Source organism: Pollicipes pollicipes, unplaced genomic scaffold, assembly GCF_011947565.3.
Source record: "Pollicipes pollicipes isolate AB1234 unplaced genomic scaffold, Ppol_2.1 Scaffold_4295;HRSCAF=5057_pilon_pilon_pilon, whole genome shotgun sequence".
Lineage (NCBI taxonomy): Eukaryota > Metazoa > Arthropoda > Thecostraca > Pollicipedomorpha > Pollicipedidae > Pollicipes > Pollicipes pollicipes.
The window spans coordinates 36,649,635-36,668,756 of NW_023596461.1; the positions used below are offsets into that span (position 1 = coordinate 36,649,635).

Below are 19,122 nucleotides of genomic sequence, written 5' to 3' on the forward strand. Positions count from 1 at the left end.
TGGGACATCCGGCACTGCCCGGCGGGTACCGCTGCTCTTTCCCGTCGGTCAGGTGCGCGAAAATCATGTGGTAAAAGTGGGGCCCGTGGGCCCATTTATTTTACGTGTAAAACAGCGTGTCTTCCAGCAGCTCTCTGACGCATGCACACGGCAGCGGCGCCCTGTGAATATACACACGCGTCGATACAGTTACGACACGGGCGCCAGCAGCTCTCTGACGCACGCACACGGCAGCGGCGCCCCGTGAATATATACACGCGTCGATACAGTTACGGCACGCGGGAGCCAGCAGCTCTCTGACGCGTGCACACGGCAGCGGCGCCCTGTGAATATATACACGCGTCGATACAGTTACGGCACGGGCGCCAGCAGCTCTCTGACGCACGCACACGGCAGCGGCGCCCCGTGAATATATACACGCGTCGATACAGTTACGGCACGCGGGCGCCAGCAGCTCCCTGACTCATGCGCACGGCAGCGGCGCCCTGTGAATATATACACGCGTCGATACAGTTACGGCACGCGGGCGCCAGCGGCCTGGGGCGCCTAATACTGAGCAACATGACGGTACATATGTACAGATGATCATCTCACTGGTCGTCAAGGTCGCGCTAAAACATGGCGTCACTGGATTGAAACGCATCAATCATGCCTCGATGCGCGAGCCTTCGCGAGATTAGGCGTAAAACCTATCACATCGGACCTACGCTCCGAACGCCCGCCTGACGCCCGTGTAGAAACTGGGCGTTGTGGTGCACTGTCGCCACTCAGGTGACGCGCGATGTGACTGATGCACACGGCAACGGCGGCGGCGGCGGCTAGAAGTAGGTCTGCAGGAGGAACTTGGCGTGCGATGTTGGGAGTTTCTCGGGAGCGTGCACCGGATCCAACGTGCGCACGGCGATCAGCGGGGTAGTGTCCTCCGGCCCCGAGGCCATCACCGTCAGCAGTTCGGCGCGCGCCGACACCAAAGCCGCTGAAAGGACATGCGTCAGCAGGAAGAGACAATCACACCCATGCCAACGCGGCCAAATGTGCAGTTACATACATCCGACATACAGCCAGCATGAGCCACGAACACGTCGGCCAGTAAAAGGCAGTACGCTCGCGGTGAAGTCAGTGGCTTCCAAAGAGATGCCGCCCAATCAAATCGTGCCAGGCGAGCCCACGGTCCCGCTGGTTTGTGCGGTGCTCGTCCCACTGCTCGGCTCGATCAGCCAAGACTCACTAATTATCGGCATGAGCGCGTCGCCGCTGCCGTCAGACTTGAAGAAGAGCACGTTGCCGCCAAGAGTGACGCCAGACTCGAACCTGGCCCTGTCCAGCTGCACCAGGACCGACTGTTCACCCTGTAACTCGCCTGCCGACCACAGGAGGCGTCAACCGGGACTGCACCCGGACTGCACTGCACTGCACCGCTCCTTCCAAACAAAGACAGGCCTCACTACTGCATCCGCACCAGGCAGCAGTGCACTACGCCTGTCCACGGTCGTTACGACCGCACCTGCGCTCTAGTATACCTACCACGACTGAACCGCATCTGTCGGCCTCATGACCTCACGAGAGACCTCACGAGAGACCTCACGACACCTCCCGACCGGACTCTTGGTTCGCTGCACCTGCGCTCGCACGGTCATTCACACGAACCGCAAGACGACCGTACCGGCGCCAGGTCCAGCGCGCCCCCTAGCCCAGCAGCCCAGCCAGGAACACCGAGCACAAGACGGCCAGGAGCTGGCCGCTCGTGGCAGGTGGGAGGGCGCGCCCGCGGACCCGACGAGATGCTCACCGACCACGGAGTGCTCCTGGCCATCCAGCGTAATCCGAACACCGATGGTGTGTGCCGGCGTCGCGGCGCTGTCGCGTGTCACAGACACCCGGATGCCGGCCTCGTGCGCCAGCATCGGCGCGTTGATCAGGTTGACGCCGTTGGGAGTCATGCCGGCCATCAGGCCGACCAGCACGGAGGAGATGAGGAACGACTGCATGGCGTCCATGTCCGGACCTGGCGACACGGGCTCACCCGTGCCAGACAGAACAACGACGTCTGGACAGGCGCACCCCGCTGGACAAGGCTGTGCACATCTGAGGAGGTCCGCCTCGAAGCGATGGTAGCGGCCGCGCGTACAGGCCACCCAGTACAGGCCACCCAGTAAAAAAAGCGTCGCCGGGCGCTGCACGACGGGCGCTCTATGCACTGCCCAGCGACAAAGCAAAACAGAATGCTCAGTCATTCTTCCCCATGTGGGCAGCCCCCACCCCGGCTCCGCAGAGCGAGCCGGCAGGGCTGATAACGGCTGTTGTCACGGGGCGTTGCGGTGAAGGACAGCTCGTACCACACAAGTGGACGCTAGTGGATAGACGCACCATTAAGCGTGAGCTGCAGCTCGAACGGCTTGCCAGAGCCGACGCCAGCCAGCATGCCGGCCACAGTTCCCAGCGCCCGACTCAGCCAGAGCCAAGGACGGCTGGCGAACCGCATAGCGTCGTTCAGGTTCGGCGCGTTCACCAGACCGACCAGCGTGCCGCTCTGCCGGCAAACAGAGACACAGTGGGGGCGAGAGGCTCGCCAGACCGGTGTGCACGCCGCCTATCGGCAGGGCCGAAACCCAGTCGGGTGAAGTGGCCAACTGAAAAGGCCAGGACGCCTCTCAGCGGCCACACCACAAGCACAGTCAAACGGGGCATTCGGGGCTCCGAACCGGAGCTCAGCGACGGCCGACGTGATCGACTAGGCTCGCATATCACGAGGCTTCAGGGCTTTTCAGCCTACATGCTTTCACACTGACCGAAATTTCCTAACAGGCTGACGGGACGGTGAGAGCCTTCAACCGAAACGACTAAACTCACCAGCGGCGACGCAGCTCACTCTTTCGCTCCCGCTCTCACCCTTCCTGCGCACTCACCTGGGCGGCGCTGGCAACCTGTTCGGCCAGCTCACGAGCCACGCGCTGCTGGGCCTCGCGCGTGTTGGCGCCCAGATGGGGTGTGCAGATGGTGGCTGGGTGCTGCACCAGCGCCAGATTGGTCGGCGGCTCCTCGGCGAACACGTCGAGGCCGGCGCCACCGCACCGGCCAGTCTTGAGCGCATTCAACAGTGCCGCCTCGTCCACGATGCCGCCGCGCGCCACATTTATGATTCGCACGCCATGCTTGCACCGCGAGAGCGCGTCGGCGTTGATCAGGTCTGGCGACGAGGACGGGTGTTGGTCAGGTTTGGCGACGAGGACGGGTGTTGGTCAGGTCTGGCGACGAGGACGGGTGTTGGTCAGGTCTGGCGACGAGGACGGGTGTTGGTCAGGTCTGGCGACGAGGACGGGTGTTGGTCAGGTCTGGCGACGAGGACGGGCGTTAGGCTGGCGCAGGGTAGAAGCCATGGAGCGGCCAAGAGGACTGATCACTTGGACACGTACTCTGGTTGTGCGGAATGTCAGGACGGAGTCGCAGGCACATGGAGCCCGACAAATTTTACACGATATGTGACGCGCTATCATACATTGATGGTTAGTAGCCTATGAACGATATCCAGCATCGCTGCGAACCAAGTACGTCTTTTATCTCACAGAAAACTAGCGTGGCAGTCGATACCTCCTTACGGCGTGCTAAGATAGTACCGTATATAACCTCCATTTTTCGTGTAATTTCTTGCAGCACGTGGCATGCGTCACTCACTTTTGGTCTGGGGGATGAGTGGAGTGTGGACGGTGATATAGTCCGCCTCTGGCCAAATCTCGTCCAGCTCCCGCTTCTCCACGTGGAACTCCTGAGCGGCCTCAGCAGACACCATCGGGTCGAAGCCGATGACCTGCAGACAACGGATCGGCATGCGGAGAACGGAACCCCACGGAGATCCCCGCCTTTCTGTCGCATCCCTCTCAACTGCAGTCATTTCCTGTCCAACCGGAAAACGGAACCAAAGGTGCTGTAGCTTGCCATGGTTGGCAATCCAACAACACGTTGCCGCACGCAGCTGCAAAAATCCATACCAAACACGCGCCATTGCCAAGCATTCCCAAGCACGGCTCTGAATGCCAGCCACAGGCGCCACTCCGGGCGAGTGACCGCTGCACGTACCCGCATGCCGAATGCGCGCATGCGCTGCGCCACCTCGCGGCCGATCCTGCCCAGCCCCAGCACGGCCAGCGTCTTGCCGTACATCTCGGAGCCCATGAACTTGCTCCTGCCGACAAAGACAGGTTAATAGCAAGCGACAGAACGTGTTGTGCAGGCAGGAAACTACACCGGGAGCCAATGAAATAGACTTTGGGCGGCTGGCGGCCAAGCGTAGCCCGTGTGAATGGTTGTCAAATTCTTAAAGTTGCGAGAAGAGCATGCCGATTAAAGGGCTTTTCATATGCTACAACGCAACTGGAGCCAACAACGCGGAGGCTTTCTGGGGCGTCAAAAGGTGTCACTGACCTTTCCCACTTCCCTGCCTTCAGCGAGGCGCAGGCCGCCGGCAGATTTCTGCTAAGCGAGGCGATCATGACGCACGTGTGCTCAGCGGCACTGAGTGTGTTCCCTCCCGGCGTGCTGCGAATAGGAAACAACCATGGCATGCTTACTCACGAGTGAGCACTCGCGAAACAACCAGCAGCACAGAGCTACTGAACAGAAAATCCGGGTGTAAAAGTCCCTAGCAGGCACGCAAAAAATGCAGCCCGAGAAATGATGGAGGCCATGGAGAGCCGAGCCGGCCCCCAGCTTTGCACTGCGTGCAGCATTGGCCTCTTCGGGTCACTTTGGCTTTGGCTATTTTTTCAATTCACTGTCATAGCCAGGGTTACATTCAGCCAGAGGACGCGAGTCCAGACCAGCAGGCTCCCAGAAGGCCGCAGTTACGGCCAGCATTAGGGCAGTAGCTGGCCGGCTTATGGGCTGGAAATGCTTAAAGCCTGGGAGTCTGGTGAGGGGCCGGGGTTTATTAAATTATCTCCTATGATTACTAGCCTAGGACACAGCTGGAATGGGCGCCAATGACTCCGGGACGCAGAGTTCTCACATGAAGTAAAACATGTGGATACGGTCGCATCGCAAGGTGATTCACCAAAATCATAACCATTTAAGAACAATCAACCACTCGCCAGGACAACTCAGACTGCAGACAAATTACCAAACAGTTGGCCTACCAACGGCAGCAGTTATACTGTAATTTTGGAGAACACCAGCATTGCCGAAAACAATCAAGACCAACGTGGAACAAAATTTGAAATCACATGGGCGCGTAAGCCATCGAATTGCTCTCATGCAACTCTGGACTTTCTGAATTCTGATTCGCCGAAGGACGGGAGCTTCAGCGTCATCCGGGAATTTTGTCCCGCTCCATGACGTCAAACTTACTTCATGACTAGTACGCCGTGGCGGGTGGCTGCATCGACGTCAATGTTGTCGACACCGGTGCCGGCGCGACCAATCAGCTTCAGTCCTGGCGACGCCTCGATGATCTCCGCCGTGACCTTCGTGGCTGACCTCACCAGGAGGGCGTCGTGAGTCTGGAAGAGGCTGGCACCGTCACCACCGGCACCGCTGCTCGACTGGCCAGGGCGTAACACTGCTGCTAAATGGCCACAGCGCATGGAGCACCACAAATTATTATTCCGGTATTGGGTTTTCCGTGAAGTGAGTTAGCTTACGGCTTTTCTGCGGTTCAAATTTACATCAAACACAAATGATCAGAACTCTCTGCTGCAACGTCAAAGGCACGTCCCATTCACGTTTTCGCCGCAATTGCCTGCCGACTATGACCCAGACTTAACCATATTATGCAGACGACACGACGCCGGTACGCAACAAACTAGAGCGGACAAATAAATACCGAGACTGGCCCACAGTGTAAGACCAGGAACGCTGTGCTTATGAATTAACATAAGCCTCACAAACTAGAATTAGTGATCACCGATTCACCGCGTCGCAGGCACACGACAAGTATTGACAGCGCGTTTTCGCACAAAAATGGCACTGGGCGGCGTAACGGAAATTACCGGTGCCACGAAACATATAAACCAACGATGTCACTTGGAGCCATTTTCCAATGCAAAAGATAGGCTTTCCAATCTGTGCTATAAGATAGAATCTTAAGAATCTGTGCTAAAGAAAGGTGCTATGTAGCTCGGTACAGACACGCCAAGATCAAGATCAAGGTTGCCGTCACAAATCACGATTCTTTTCTATCAGCATTTTAGTCCGTAAACATAACTCCACGTGGGTAACATCAGGCACAAACAATGAAAAAACAGTCACACTGGTATGACCCAACAGTGAGCAAAGTACATGACCGACAGACCGTCTCCCGTGGCGCATTACTCTCGCGCGTCACTCTATATCAGTCTGCCGCTCCGGCTGCAGGCCCCTCCCTCCTGGCAGCCACCGGCGACCGACCTTAAGCCGTCGTATGATCTCCTCGCTGGTCATTTTGGCGACAACAACAGTGACGTGCAGGCCCCGATTGCGCAGGATCTGAGCACACTGCTCATTGATGCCGTCGGTCACCAAAATCCGCACTACGTTCACCGGCATCTGTCGGGAGACAGCGCCGTCACTCTCGAGGCCGCGGCACGGTCGTTTATGCGGATAACGCCCATGGTATTGACTGGACAGAGCAGCGTAGTGGGTAGGTTAGGGAACGGTTCAGCCACCAGGCGTTACAAGACGAGCCTGTCGACTGATAATGCAGCGGGCCCACGTCGGCCTAGCGTCGGCCTGCTGCCTGGCCCGGCGCTGGAGGTTCCCAGAGACCGAGCGGGCCCACGTCGGCCTGGCGTCGGCCTGCTGCCTGGCCCGGCGCTGGAGGTTCCCAGAGACTGGGCGAGGCCGGCCGACGCCGCGGCTAGCACCGGAAGCCGGCGGCAATGTACCTGATGGAAATACGCAAAGCCCAACGAGCATGACTCTTCCGCATGCTGCCATCTCAGGCTGGCATAGCAGGCTTTCAATATACCAGCAAATACCGTCGAAGAATCTCACACAACCACTTGAGTACGTCACAAAAAGTACGCTCATTGTTGAGTACGCTCATTGTTCCCGGCGACCTCACGCTCACCAACAGATCTGCAAGCGTGAAGTGTTTGCATACGATGCATTTCACTTTCCATTTCATTTCACTGTTTGCCAGACAGCTTCCTTAGACCTTAGTCTCTTGGTAATTGACCGACGGTTAGTCTCAGCATGAACTCCGCCGTTACGAGCAGTCCCCAGAGCGCGTCCCGCCAGAGCGCCAGAGAGAGAGAGAGAGCGAGAGAGCCGTTACGCAATGGTGAGGTAACACCTAGAGGTCTAGACGTCGGGAGAGGTCATGCACGGCTCGAGTTGCAGGCTTGGAACGCTGCGAAGGTGGAGAGGTCGCAGCTGCAGTCTGGCCTCAGAGGTCGCGGACAGGTCCCCGATCAGAATACTTTACACAAAGTACATCAAGCCATCACGAACTCGAAGCTTTCAGTCCAGCCGTGTGTAGTACACACGCGCGAATACGGCCGTCGAACGTTTGACACTCGCCGATCGTTACTTTCCACACGAGTTACGACCAAGCCGGCCGACAGTTCGAAGGCATCGACAATGTTGCTCTTGCTGCAAACATGGTTTTTGCAATGCTACAAACAAACATTTGCTTGCTGTAAACATGAAGTTTGGGAAGACGACTTCATTAGTCTCATTCTACGATAACCAGAACCGTCCTTGAAACCGAACGGACGCCCATTTCGCGGTAGGCGTGTAACGTCGTCGAAGGACCATTCATTATCAGGCACCTTTAGTACATTACACATTTAGTAACGCAGCTTCATCCGCAAAAATAGCTCGGCAAGACAAGCCCCCTCGTAAACATAAGTCTCGGGCTACTCACCGAGGTTAGCTTAGATCAGCAGCAAACTATGATGACGTCTTGTTGTTGTACCCGGGGTTCGTGAACAATTATTAGTCTTTCAGAAGCCATTTAAGTGTTTGGTTGGCACTGTGCAGCTTTAGAATGAGTTTTAGTTTAAGTGTTGGGTGGAGATGAATTAGCGGCATGGGTTTCCTGCGCCTTCAACGAAGACGATGCATGGATACGAAAACATTGGGCACTAGCGCTGCTCGCGTAAACGCAGGATCTGGGCGCCACAGTGTCATTATTTCCACGAGGATTCCATTTAACTTAGTCACTATGATCAGTGCATACGTTTGCGGAATATTACGAGTGATGGCCTGCCAAGGTTGGAGGCAGCACGGCATTCAAATCAGCTCAAGCACCTGTGCCAGCTTCTGAAAAATGCGTACAATGGCGGCAATTCTAGGTACACTTCCAACAAATACTCTGGTTATCTTCGGGTTGAAGGTTTGTTCGCTGCATTGTGGCGGTTGCTCTGGAAGAAGCCGGGATGCTACAAGCGGACGTTTCTGTCATGGGCCACCCTCATCGCTCTTCGCGGGACATGCCACGGACGGACTTCTGAAAAGGCCGTCTAACTCTCACGACCGGCGCGGAGAGCGCCCAGGGGACCCCACGGACGGACTTCTGAAAAGGCCGTCTAACTCTCACGACCGGCGCGGAGAGCGCCCAGGGGACCCCACGGACGGACTTCTGAAAAGGCCGTCTAACTCTCACGACCGGCACGGAGAGTGCCCAGGGGACCCCACGGACGGACTTCTGAAAAGGCCGTCTAACTCTCACGACCGGCGCGGAGAGCGCCCAGGGGACCCCACGGACGGACTTCTGAAAAGGCCGTCTGACTCTCACGACCGGCGCGGAGAGCGCCCAGGGGACCCCACGGACGGGCTTCTGAAAAGGCCGTCTGACTCTCACGACCGGCGCGGAGAGCGCCCAGGGGACCCCACGGACTTCTGGAAGTTATTCCACAAAGTTGTTCCAAGTTGAAAGTTGTTCCACGTCCAACCCCCGCGACCTGCGCGGAGAGCGACCAGGGGAGCCTATGGACGGACTTCTGGAAGTTATTCCACAAAGTTGTTTTTAGTTGAAAGTTGTTCCACGTCTGCCCCTCGCGACCGGCACTGGAAGCGACCAAGGGAGCCCACGGACAAAACGTCTGCATGCAACGCCACGGCTGTTTCCAGGGCCGCCGCCGCAATAACGCAGTCGAGCAGCTGGGATGATTTCCAGCAGCGCCGTGGCTCACCGCTCAGCGGGCTGTCAGACCACTCGTTGGCATGTTTATAAATATTGCAATTATTTTGGCAGAGATTGGGGCCAAAGGATACATCGATTAATATCGTTCCGTTGGAAGCTGTCAAGCGGGCAGTAAACTGAACAACAATAGAGATTCATGGTATTGGGAGCATCGATAAGCTTTCTAGTTTTTCCAGACTGAGGTACACGCCGAGATTCCAACGAGCAATTTGCAGCTGAACGAACCCCATGCAAATGGACACAACAATGGCAGTTTTGCACTAACGTGTTCAGGTTACGGCGCCACGGCAATGTTCCTTATCGAAAACAAGGGCGTCGGCTCTTGTTGTGCACGTTAAGTGATACGCTGTGTAGCATGCCATGGTTAATATACATACGGTAAGCAACACAACTTTGCAGAGAAACCGAGGCGTCAAGAGAAGAGGTGACAGAAGTTAAAAAAAAACTTATGAGTAACGGGTGTATACGTATTATTCCAGGCGTATAGTTCCATGAGGTGCTACGGCGCCAGCTCTTCAGGCCAACCTGCACCACAAATACAGCACACATCTGGCTGAAATGCCATGGTGAACGCAAGCCTCATGAACACATACAAGATACGCAATGCCCCGCTGATCTGTGATCATCATCAGACAATGGCAGGTCTGTCACACAACTTGCAATCAATCCGCCACGCCGGCCGCGTTGCGGAACAGCGCTGTGGAACAACAGTGAGCGAACGCCGCGCCGCCCCATCAGTCCTGGCCGCCAATAACTTACCGCGACTCTCGTGGCACGCAACCGTCAGACACCTGACCCGCACGTGATGGCCCACTACTTGCCGTCTGGCGGACACCGTCTCATTTATACCGGCCGGCTGGGTCCTCCCCGGCCGTCTGTGTACCTGGCGGACAGTGCCTCAGACCTTGCCCTCAGGCGGTCTCCCCTCCCCCCGCTCTCCTTCACCAGCGGAAAACTACAGCCAGAGCCGTGAGCCCGTGCGCCCAGCCTGCAGGCACGGCCGCCGCAGCTATGCCCTTCTTACGCGGTGAAGACGCTAACTTCAGCTGCTTATGCTGCTTAAAAGGGCATATCTGCCGGCACAGCTTGCACACACGAGATTCACGCATGGTACTCGGGCCACGCGGACATTTCCGCTGAAGCGCCGAGTGGGAGGTGCCCGCATCTGGAACCGGTATTTTCTGGATTTGTCAAGCAAAAGCCGGATAATTCTGGACGCTGGACGCTGTGTTTACGAGTAGTGTTGCAACATCCCGCATGTGGGTCGAATCGGTCAGGAGAGGCGGGCAATGTCAACAGACGACGCTTTCTGGATATTTGCTGTAGGAATGCCGAGGCGTAAGAGCCTTCGCACAAGCAGAAGCGTTGCCTCTCCCGGGAATTTCTGCTCACGCTTCGGCAGCCGGTGATAGGCGCCCGTCTCGGCACAGCGGCGGCAGAACCCGCTTAAGGGTTAGGAAGGAGAGTGAGGGAGGGGCAGATTAGGAAGGAGAATGAGGGAGAGGCAGATTCCGTCTTGTATTCGGTTTTTTCGCAACTCGTAGGGTAAGGTTGTTAAATTGCTTTCCAACGCTGGAGTAAAGAAAGTTTAAAGACAACAAAAAGTTCAATTATTTTCCAAAGTTGAAGGCGGCTGCTCGTTCTGCCCCCGAATCAAAATCGAGCCGCATCCCAAAATTCACCCCATCGAGCCGCGTCGGATCAAAAGAGAAATGTGAAGAATTCGAGCAACATTCCGGAGTCGCCTGCCTTCGCGGTGAAGGCAATTATCAAAATGAGTGTGTTCACTACATGCGTCAGCTATACTAGCACAACTTCCAAAATTTTGGAGGGCCATTTGTCCCTGCACTTCATAATAATCATGTCAATGACTGCCGTCTTATTCGCACGTAGGCGTATGAACGGGACGTCCGTGGGTGGCACCCTCACTTTCCGACAATGCTAGGCATTATCCCTACGGCGATACATGGACAGATTCTGGTTAAAAATACGTATTGGAACCCCCACTGTCTGAGATGCTGCTCCGCTGGTGACTTCACAGGCTCAAAAGTCATGCCGGCTGCAGTGGTAGGCGCAAAGCGTGGAGGTTCACACCCGTATGTGAATCTGGTGGGGCTCGTTTGAGTCGCAGATCGATGACTGCTGTGGTACTTCAAGACGACTCTAATACGTACGCCACTCGCGCGCAAGAAAGCCGCAGACGCACGGCTAAGCCAGACGCTGGGCTGTGACAAACCCCCAGCACGCTGACTTAGCCAGGCCCCGGGCTATGACAAACCTCCAGCACGCTGACTTAGCCAGGCGCTGGGCTGTGACAAACCCCCAGCACCCTGACTTAGCCAGGCCCCGGGCTATGACAAACCCCCAGCACGCTGACTTAGCCAGGTGCTGGGCTGTGACAAACCTCCAGCACGCTGACTTAGCCAGGCCCCGGGCTATGACAAGCCCCCAGCACGCCGAATGCAACCCAAGCATTACATGGATATAAAATAGCTATCCAATGGATGGAAAATGCTGTAAAGGAGTTATGGCCGATGCCACATACCTTTTTTTTTACTTTCAACGAAATGCACGCCATTCAATATTTCGTTATTGAAAGATGTTTCAGAGAAAATGAACGGCAGCAACTTTTCTCAGCATTCCGGACATGTGCGGACAGTTAGCGTAGGAAACATGCGTAATCAAACGTACATGCCAGTAGGCATGAGGTTTCGCGCTTGTCTTCCTAACCCATGGGAGCAAAAGCTTAAAGAAGCGGAAAAAGAGTCGTAGCATTTATGATTTGCTGGATTTGTATTTTGGTTATTTGTAGGTGTATTTAGCATTTCCCGGGACATCCCGACAGAGCCGGTTACCTGTGAGGTAGCGTGCCTGCTTTTTATCGAAGAAAACACATTCCTTAAACGGTTTTTTACTTTCCTTCTGATCTTCATCGCTGTGAAGCGCATTCGCATCGTTCTGGTGGCTTTTGAAAGGTCTGGTAATCCAAGATCAACCTAGGTCATACTTTGACTTCTGTGACAAGAATTAACCCCCTGAAGGTTGTACAATTTAACCCTTCATGGCAAAGTCCTATCCCTTTGAAAAATCTTTCCAACTGTGTACTTGCCACTGATCTGGCTTGTTTAGTTCTTGATACAGCTGGAGATATCAATGAGATAATCGCCTTCACCCCTTTGACGCGACATGACGCATTACAGGCCGTATGTGCTCATATCTACTAGTGCTTATTTGATTAGATTATTCAGCAGTTACTCAATTGCGTCTTCTACCTTGTCGTAGCATGTTTAGTTCTTAAGGTAACGGGAGAGATCTATCAAGTGCCAATTTGTGCCCTCAAAGTTTTCGAGAGTCGAAGTGCCCTTTGACCTGATTCGACATGTCAAAGGTAACACTTACCATTGTTTATTAACATTTGTCTGACGCATTTTGACGAGAGCTGTCCAGCTATGTGTTCTGCGTGGTTCTAGGTAGCTTAGCTTTCGAAGTATTAGTGACGGGCTCTGAGTCTTCGTTGGGCGAAGATGACGAAAATGTTTCGTAAGGCGAGGGCAAAGAGACGACTAAGTAGAGAAAAGACCGCCCTTTGAAATTGTGCTTGGGCAATTTATACCCGCAGTATGACTTCTAAGTAAGTTTGTTGTTTCCAGGGGAGGCTGGAGGGTTAGTTTTGTGCGCTTGTAGACATTGTTTAGTATGATTGTCCCGACCGGCACGTTGATGAAGAGGCGTCCACAACGTCCAACGATGTCGACAGCCGGACAGATTGATGAAACCTGACCACGTCGACGATCTGGTCGGCGAACCTTAAACTGAATTCGATTGGAGTATATGACGACAGCAAGAGGCTTACAGAAATTGGGTGTGCAGAAATTTTGTTTTAGAAAGAAAGTCGTAGACAAATATTCCCCTTGATTCAGCTTGGTATCCTTCGTTCCACGGGTTTCCTGTTAACCCTGCAATTGTGACGTGAAGTTGATTGGAAGACGCGTGACTACTTGGTTCATTGGGGGACTACTTTAAAGACATCTTAGCATTGATATCTTCATAGACACGTCATACGATTGCCGTTCTGTTATAGGCTGTTTTCTGCTTACGGTAAAAACAGCATGGCCGCTGATGCATTTGCGAGAGCGATGTTGCGGCACGTATGATATAATTCGCGGAAAGTGATTGGCTGTTGGTAAGATTTCCTGCTGGATGCGTGTCGCGAACGCAAGCATGACCACTTTCGGATTGTGCGGCACTCGTCGCCAACTGAACATTTTTCCTTATGTTTAAGCCATAGGTCAGTGTTATAAGAAGAGAGCGCCACTGTATGCAAAAATGTACGTCACCAAAAAAAGAACGGCACTCTCTCAAGTGTTATAAAAAAAAGAGGCCGCGACGGCAAATCTGCCTTTTTCTCCTGCCGACCTTTTTTTGTACTGACGTATTTCTTACAGACAGCTCGGTTGGCGGCGTGTGCACCAAAGCAAAGAATCTTGCACGGTTTTATGGGTTACCTAAACATTATAAAATTAGGGAGACATTACGGTTATTTTCTATGTGTATTTTGCTAAAAATTTATCACATATTGCACGGCAAATCAAAATCTTGAACACAAAATTGTGTCCTTGAAGTACAACCCCTTGAGCCGCATTACCATGAACCCCCGTTGAGACTTTGTTTGGAAGGGAGCTCACGGTGAAATGCGGTGTTATGACCGAAAACCTGTGCGGAAATTGTGAGAAAACCTGCAATTTGATAGTCCCGCAGGTTGCGCAAGTGTGGGATCACACTTATTTGGGATTAAAATGAGAATCAGGGGCTTGAAATGGGCGTGATCACTGGTGGTGTGTGACAGTGGCTTGTATTGATCTTGATGTGATGTGGAGTGTGTGAGGGGATTTGGACTTCTAAGAGAAAACATTGTTTTGGTATTCTTTAAATCTAATGAATCCCTATAAAATGTGATGTATCGATACCTGCCTCTATCTTTAGGTTTGCATTTGAACATGACAAAGTAGTGATGCCAGCAAACTGAAAGAAATGCTGGCACCCATGCTGCAGTGGTGTTCAAAGGCAATGTGCTACTTCATTATGATTTTGCCAACGTTTTGAGCCTATTGACGTAGTGCAGCATGCAATTAATCCATTGCACGCCATTATACTAGCAATTCATTTAGACAGTATGGACAGGTTGATACAGCTCATTAATGTACATGTGGTATAAGCTCGCATGATACAGCTTTGCAAAATTGTCTTTCACTTAAGAAGTCTGAAAAAATAGTGCTGTATCATTATGGATGCACATACTACCGTCTTAACAAATGCTATATGGAGGCAAGCATTGCTTGTGAGTCATCATTGTCATAGTCACTGCAACTTGTGTGAGATACTGGGTGTAGAAAAAGGTGGAGAAGAATTGCTGTTGGTTTATCGGATAGCACATAATAACATATTTATCATGGGCCTTATGTGCACCGGCAGCTTCAACACTTCCTTGTATCTCACCCATTAAACCATAACTACATACACTTGTCATGTCTCCAGCGTTGTGCAAGGTCAGCGGGTTTGCGGTGCCATTTAACTAGATGTGATGTTTTGTTGTTATACATATGTCGTCACTTGTGTGAGGAATATTTTTGAGTGAAGCAGCCTGATGGCTGCAGCACGTTGCATGGCTGTGGAAGCAGAAGACGTGTTTGCATTTGGTCACCCGCCTATGATTTGTGGATTTCCAAAACAGGCTGAGCAAGTGATGTCACTTATTGGTTGTGCACTTTCCTGAAAGTGATTTGCATATTGTATGATGTGTTTTTGGTCACTCATATGTCAGATGCGGAGTTAATACAAGAATGTACGTTTGACCCATCTTTTCATGATGGAATCTATTATGAAAGCAGCAGGTATTGCAGTGTAAAAAGCGTGTCATTGTTCATTATGCCATGCCACAGTACAACACTGATGTAGTGACACAATGACACTTTGGAGCTGTGGTATTACACAATGTACCACATTGGTTGACTACTGCATGTTAAGGCTATGAGAAGACAACTTATAATTTATGAATGACTGATAGCAGCTGATTTGGCTACTCCAAAAGACTTCCACCAGCAAGAATGCTGTTGCACCACAATGGTTATATCATGGTTAACTAGCATCTGCATAAATACTCCTAAGCAAGAAAAACATTCTTGGTACCTCAAACTTGCCATCTTTGCCATAGCAATAACAATGGTTTGACAATGAGTTAATAACAATGTCACACATTAATTAATTTTTGCATGCAATTGTATTTCCAGGTACAAATAATAAAAAACTACGGCGTACATCACATGATATCAATGTCATGACTACAGCACTGCAGGGAAGGATAAGCCGACAATACAGTACTGATATCCTCAACAGTTCGCAGGAGGAATCGGAAAGGGTTTCATGACGCTATATGACAGTCTTCACAGGATATCGTGCTTTTGATATTAATAATCTGCCCTAGAAGCTAGCGATCGCTATGTTGGGTATGTCGAACAGCCCACCAAAGCTTCTCTTACGACCAGTGCTAAGACAAAAAATCTACAAACATGCCATTCACTAATCCGCCGCCCAACACAGCACCCGCGACGAGAATGGCCGGTTGGCGTCAGCTTTCGTACATTTCGAGATATTCTTTAGGTCTGGCTGCCAGACGCTGCCAGGTATTGCTGTCGTCACAACATGATTCCATGACGCCATCAAACAATGGGGTAATGGGGCGCATTTTTGCAAACTTTGAAATTTTGCTACTTACGGTCGTTTTTGAAACCTGAAAGCTTACCAACAGTTACAAATAAGCTTTTCCCACCATATCTGATGCTTATCTTAACATCTCTAAATGTGGAAAAATCTCCTTTCAGCTTTGCGGGGGTGACCACTGCACCAGATTCAAAGCGCGGGAGTATGCCCTGCCCTCGCACTGCCTGCGATTCTGCTGTGCCGATGAAAGACGACGAGCGGCCAGCACCGCCGCCGCAAAGCCGGCAATGAACCTCGCGACCTTTTCAACCAAAGTTCGGTCGCTGATCCCGTTGGGGGCCATTGCCACCGTCTGACACACTTCCTCCCACGTGGCGGTGCGGACGGGTCCCTGAAAAGGCACCGTCGCCGCGGCACCGCCGCCCCCGCCGTGTTTATGTGAGCGCGCAGGCCGTTCCACGCATCCGGGGCCGGCAGAACCCGGCGGCAGTGTGCCGCGATGGGTCGGGCCCGGGAACGGAAAATCGCGGTCAGCTCCCGTCCACGTGATCGTCGATTCTGGCAGGAATTTTCCACTGGTCTGCCTCGACGGCCAAGGGTCGAGTCGGGCTTGTGGACCGCGCGGCGCGGGACGACGTGCGCGACCACGAGTGGCACGTGCGTTGCACGTGATACTCGTGGGTTAGTACTAGTGAATTAAAGTGAATTTCGAGCAATTTCGGAGTTTTTCCACACTCATTTAACAATCTGCACGTTGTCACTACTACACATAGGCTGACCGATTCAATTTAAACCCTAAACTTAACTAATTTTTGAAGCACTCTATAGTTATTATTGCATTAACTTTCAACCAGCTTATTTAGCTAAAGCGTTCTCCCAATTTTATTGTGTGGAATTTTAGACGTCATGTGCTCTGAAAAAGCAAAAACAGCGGCCAAGATCCCTACGATCATCGCATATCCCGGCAGGTTGAAGACTTCCGTACGTTGAAAGCTGAGGAATCAGCACAAGTCTAAGTCATTTAGCTTTGCTACATAATTGCCTTGACAATTCACCACACTTTTGTCTGTCGGCAGGGTTTTTCTTGCATTAGTTGCTATTTGAAACTTTTGAATGATTTTCAATACAGCAAGGTCTCCAGTAGCATTGCAGCCAGTTCTTGGGAGTCAGTTTCTTAAAGGGAATGTTTCACATTTGTATGGGGTTTCGAACTGAAATAGCCATCTTGAGGACATTTTTATGCAGTTAAGGATATGCCCTTTTTAAGACCCAAAACACTGATTCCTGAGTTACACGCCCGCAAAGTATAACAAATCTTATTTAGAGCCTATTTCAAAATCGCCTCCTGATTAATGGCTACATAGAAACGTCATTAGACCCCATGATATCACAGGGTGTTTTTTGTTAATGATCAAAACAGCATGACCACTGATACATTCGCAAAGTCGATGATGCTGCACATGTGGTACAGTCCGCGGAAGATGGTTGGCTGTTAATAAGATTTTACTGCTGAATGCGTGTCGCGCACACAAGCGTGAGCAATTTCGGGTTGTGCGACACTCGTGAACACTTACGTTTCATGATGTCTAGGCCACAGGCCATTGTTATAAAAAAGAACGCTCCTGTCTGCAAAAAAAGTACGGCACCCAAAAAATGAGCACTCTCCCGAGGTTATAAAAAAGAAGACGCGACGGCAAATCTGTCTTTTTTCTCCTGCTGGCGTTTTTTTCTACTAACGTATCTCTTACAGACAGCTCGGTTGGCTCCTTGTGTACCGGAGCACAGAACCTTGCACGGGTTTATGGGTTAGCAAGGCACTTTGAAATTAGGAAAACATTACAGTAATTTTGGATATATATTTATCTGAGGATTTCATACATATAGTACGACAAATTTAAATCTTGGACAAAAAATCGTGTTTTACAAGAAGAACTCTTTGAGCCGCATTACCATGAACCCCGTTGGGACTTTGTTTCGAAGAAAGGTCACGGTAAAGTCCGGTGCTGTGGCTGAAAATCTGTGCGGAATTTGTGAGAAAACCTGCAATTTTATGGTCACGCGAGCTGTGCAAATGTGAGATCTCACTTATTTGACAAAAGAGTGTGAATCGGGGGCTCGAGATGCGTGTGATCACTGGTGATGTGTGCCGATGGCTTGTATTGGTATTTATTTGATAGGGCGTGTGCGTGCGAGGTTTGTTCTTCTGAGAGAGAACATTGTTTTGGTATTCTTCAGTCCACTGACTCCCAATAAAATGTGATACATTTATGCCTGATATTTTGATGCCCATTGATATTGACGCCTGCCTCTACCTTTATGTTTGTGTTTGAACATGACAAAGGAATGCTGGCAAACTGAGAAAAACACAAACACTTCCGTTGCAGGGGTGTACAAAGGCAAGTGCTGGTACTGGCGTTTCATTATGATCTTGCCAACATTGTGAACCTATTGAGGTATTCGAGCATGTAACTAATTCATTGCATGCCATTATATCAACAATTCATTTTGGCAGTAGGGGTTGGCGTGTGCAGATCATTAATGGACATGCTCAGTATGGGCTCACATTATATGGCTTTGCAAAATTGTCTTTCCCTAAGGAATTCCGAAAATATAGAGCTCTAGTATTATTGATGCACATTGCACTGTTTTCACAAATCTTGTATGCAGGCGAACATTACTCCTGAGCAATCAATGTCATAGTCATTGCAACTTGCGTGGGGTGCTGGGTGCTGAGAAAGGTCGAAAAGTATTGCTGTTAGCATCTTGGACAGCACTTAATAATATGTTTATCACGAGCCTTGTGCGCACTGGCAGCTTCATCACTTCCTTGCATTTTGCTCATCCAACCATAACTACATGCACTTGTCATGTATCCAGCCTTGTGCAAGGTCAGCATGTTTGCAGTGTCATTTCACCACATGTTAAATTTTTCTGTTAATTTTCAGTAAAACAGCCTGATGACTGCAGCATGTGGCATGACCATGGAAGTGAAAGACGTGTTTGCATATTTCTCACCGGGGTTTTCGGGATTCCCGCAGCACGCTAAGCAAGTGATTATTCGCAATATTGGTTAAGTAATATGACACTTATTGGTTATTTGCTTTTCTGAAAGCGATCTGTATATTGTATCATGTGTTTTTGGTCAGTCATATGTCAGATGGGAAGCCAATACAAGAGCGTATACTTGACCCATCTTTTCATGTTTGAATTTGTTATGAAAGCGGCACGGATTGCAATCGAAAAACCATACTGTTTATTATGTCATGCCACAGTACAGCACCGGGATA

At 51.5% G+C, this 19,122-nt stretch overlaps 1 protein-coding gene across 1 annotated transcript; it reads right to left on the reverse strand.

The window, feature by feature from the left end:
* Positions 1–71: 71 nt before the first annotated feature.
* On the reverse strand, positions 72–10,006 carry LOC119096376 (D-3-phosphoglycerate dehydrogenase). The gene is made up of 11 exons (XM_037219248.1): positions 9,878–10,006; positions 6,379–6,516; positions 5,341–5,492; positions 4,420–4,533; positions 4,075–4,180; positions 3,673–3,805; positions 2,907–3,187; positions 2,368–2,530; positions 1,790–2,005; positions 1,229–1,360; positions 72–976 (listed from the first exon to the last, which is right to left on the reverse strand). Exons 2-11 carry the CDS (start codon positions 6,514–6,516, stop codon positions 819–821), a joined length of 1,593 nt encoding a protein of 530 aa, XP_037075143.1. The 5' UTR covers positions 9,878–10,006; the 3' UTR covers positions 72–818.
* Between the last annotated feature and the right edge of the window lie 9,116 nt (positions 10,007–19,122).

What these genes read in the sequence shown, in the direction of transcription:
- LOC119096376 (XM_037219248.1), bottom strand. Translation starts at nt 6,516, where the DNA reads ATGCCGGTGAACGTAGTGCGGATTTTGGTGACCGACGGCATCAATGAG. An exon ending in TGCGCGCATTCGGCATGCGG is followed by an intron (nt 3,806 to 4,074) that starts GTACGTGCAGCG and finishes CGTTGTCTGCAG; the next exon opens with GTCATCGGCTTCGACCCGAT. An exon ending in ACTCATCCCCCAGACCAAAA is followed by an intron (nt 3,188 to 3,672) that starts GTGAGTGACGCA and finishes CCTCGTCGCCAG; the next exon opens with ACCTGATCAACGCCGACGCG.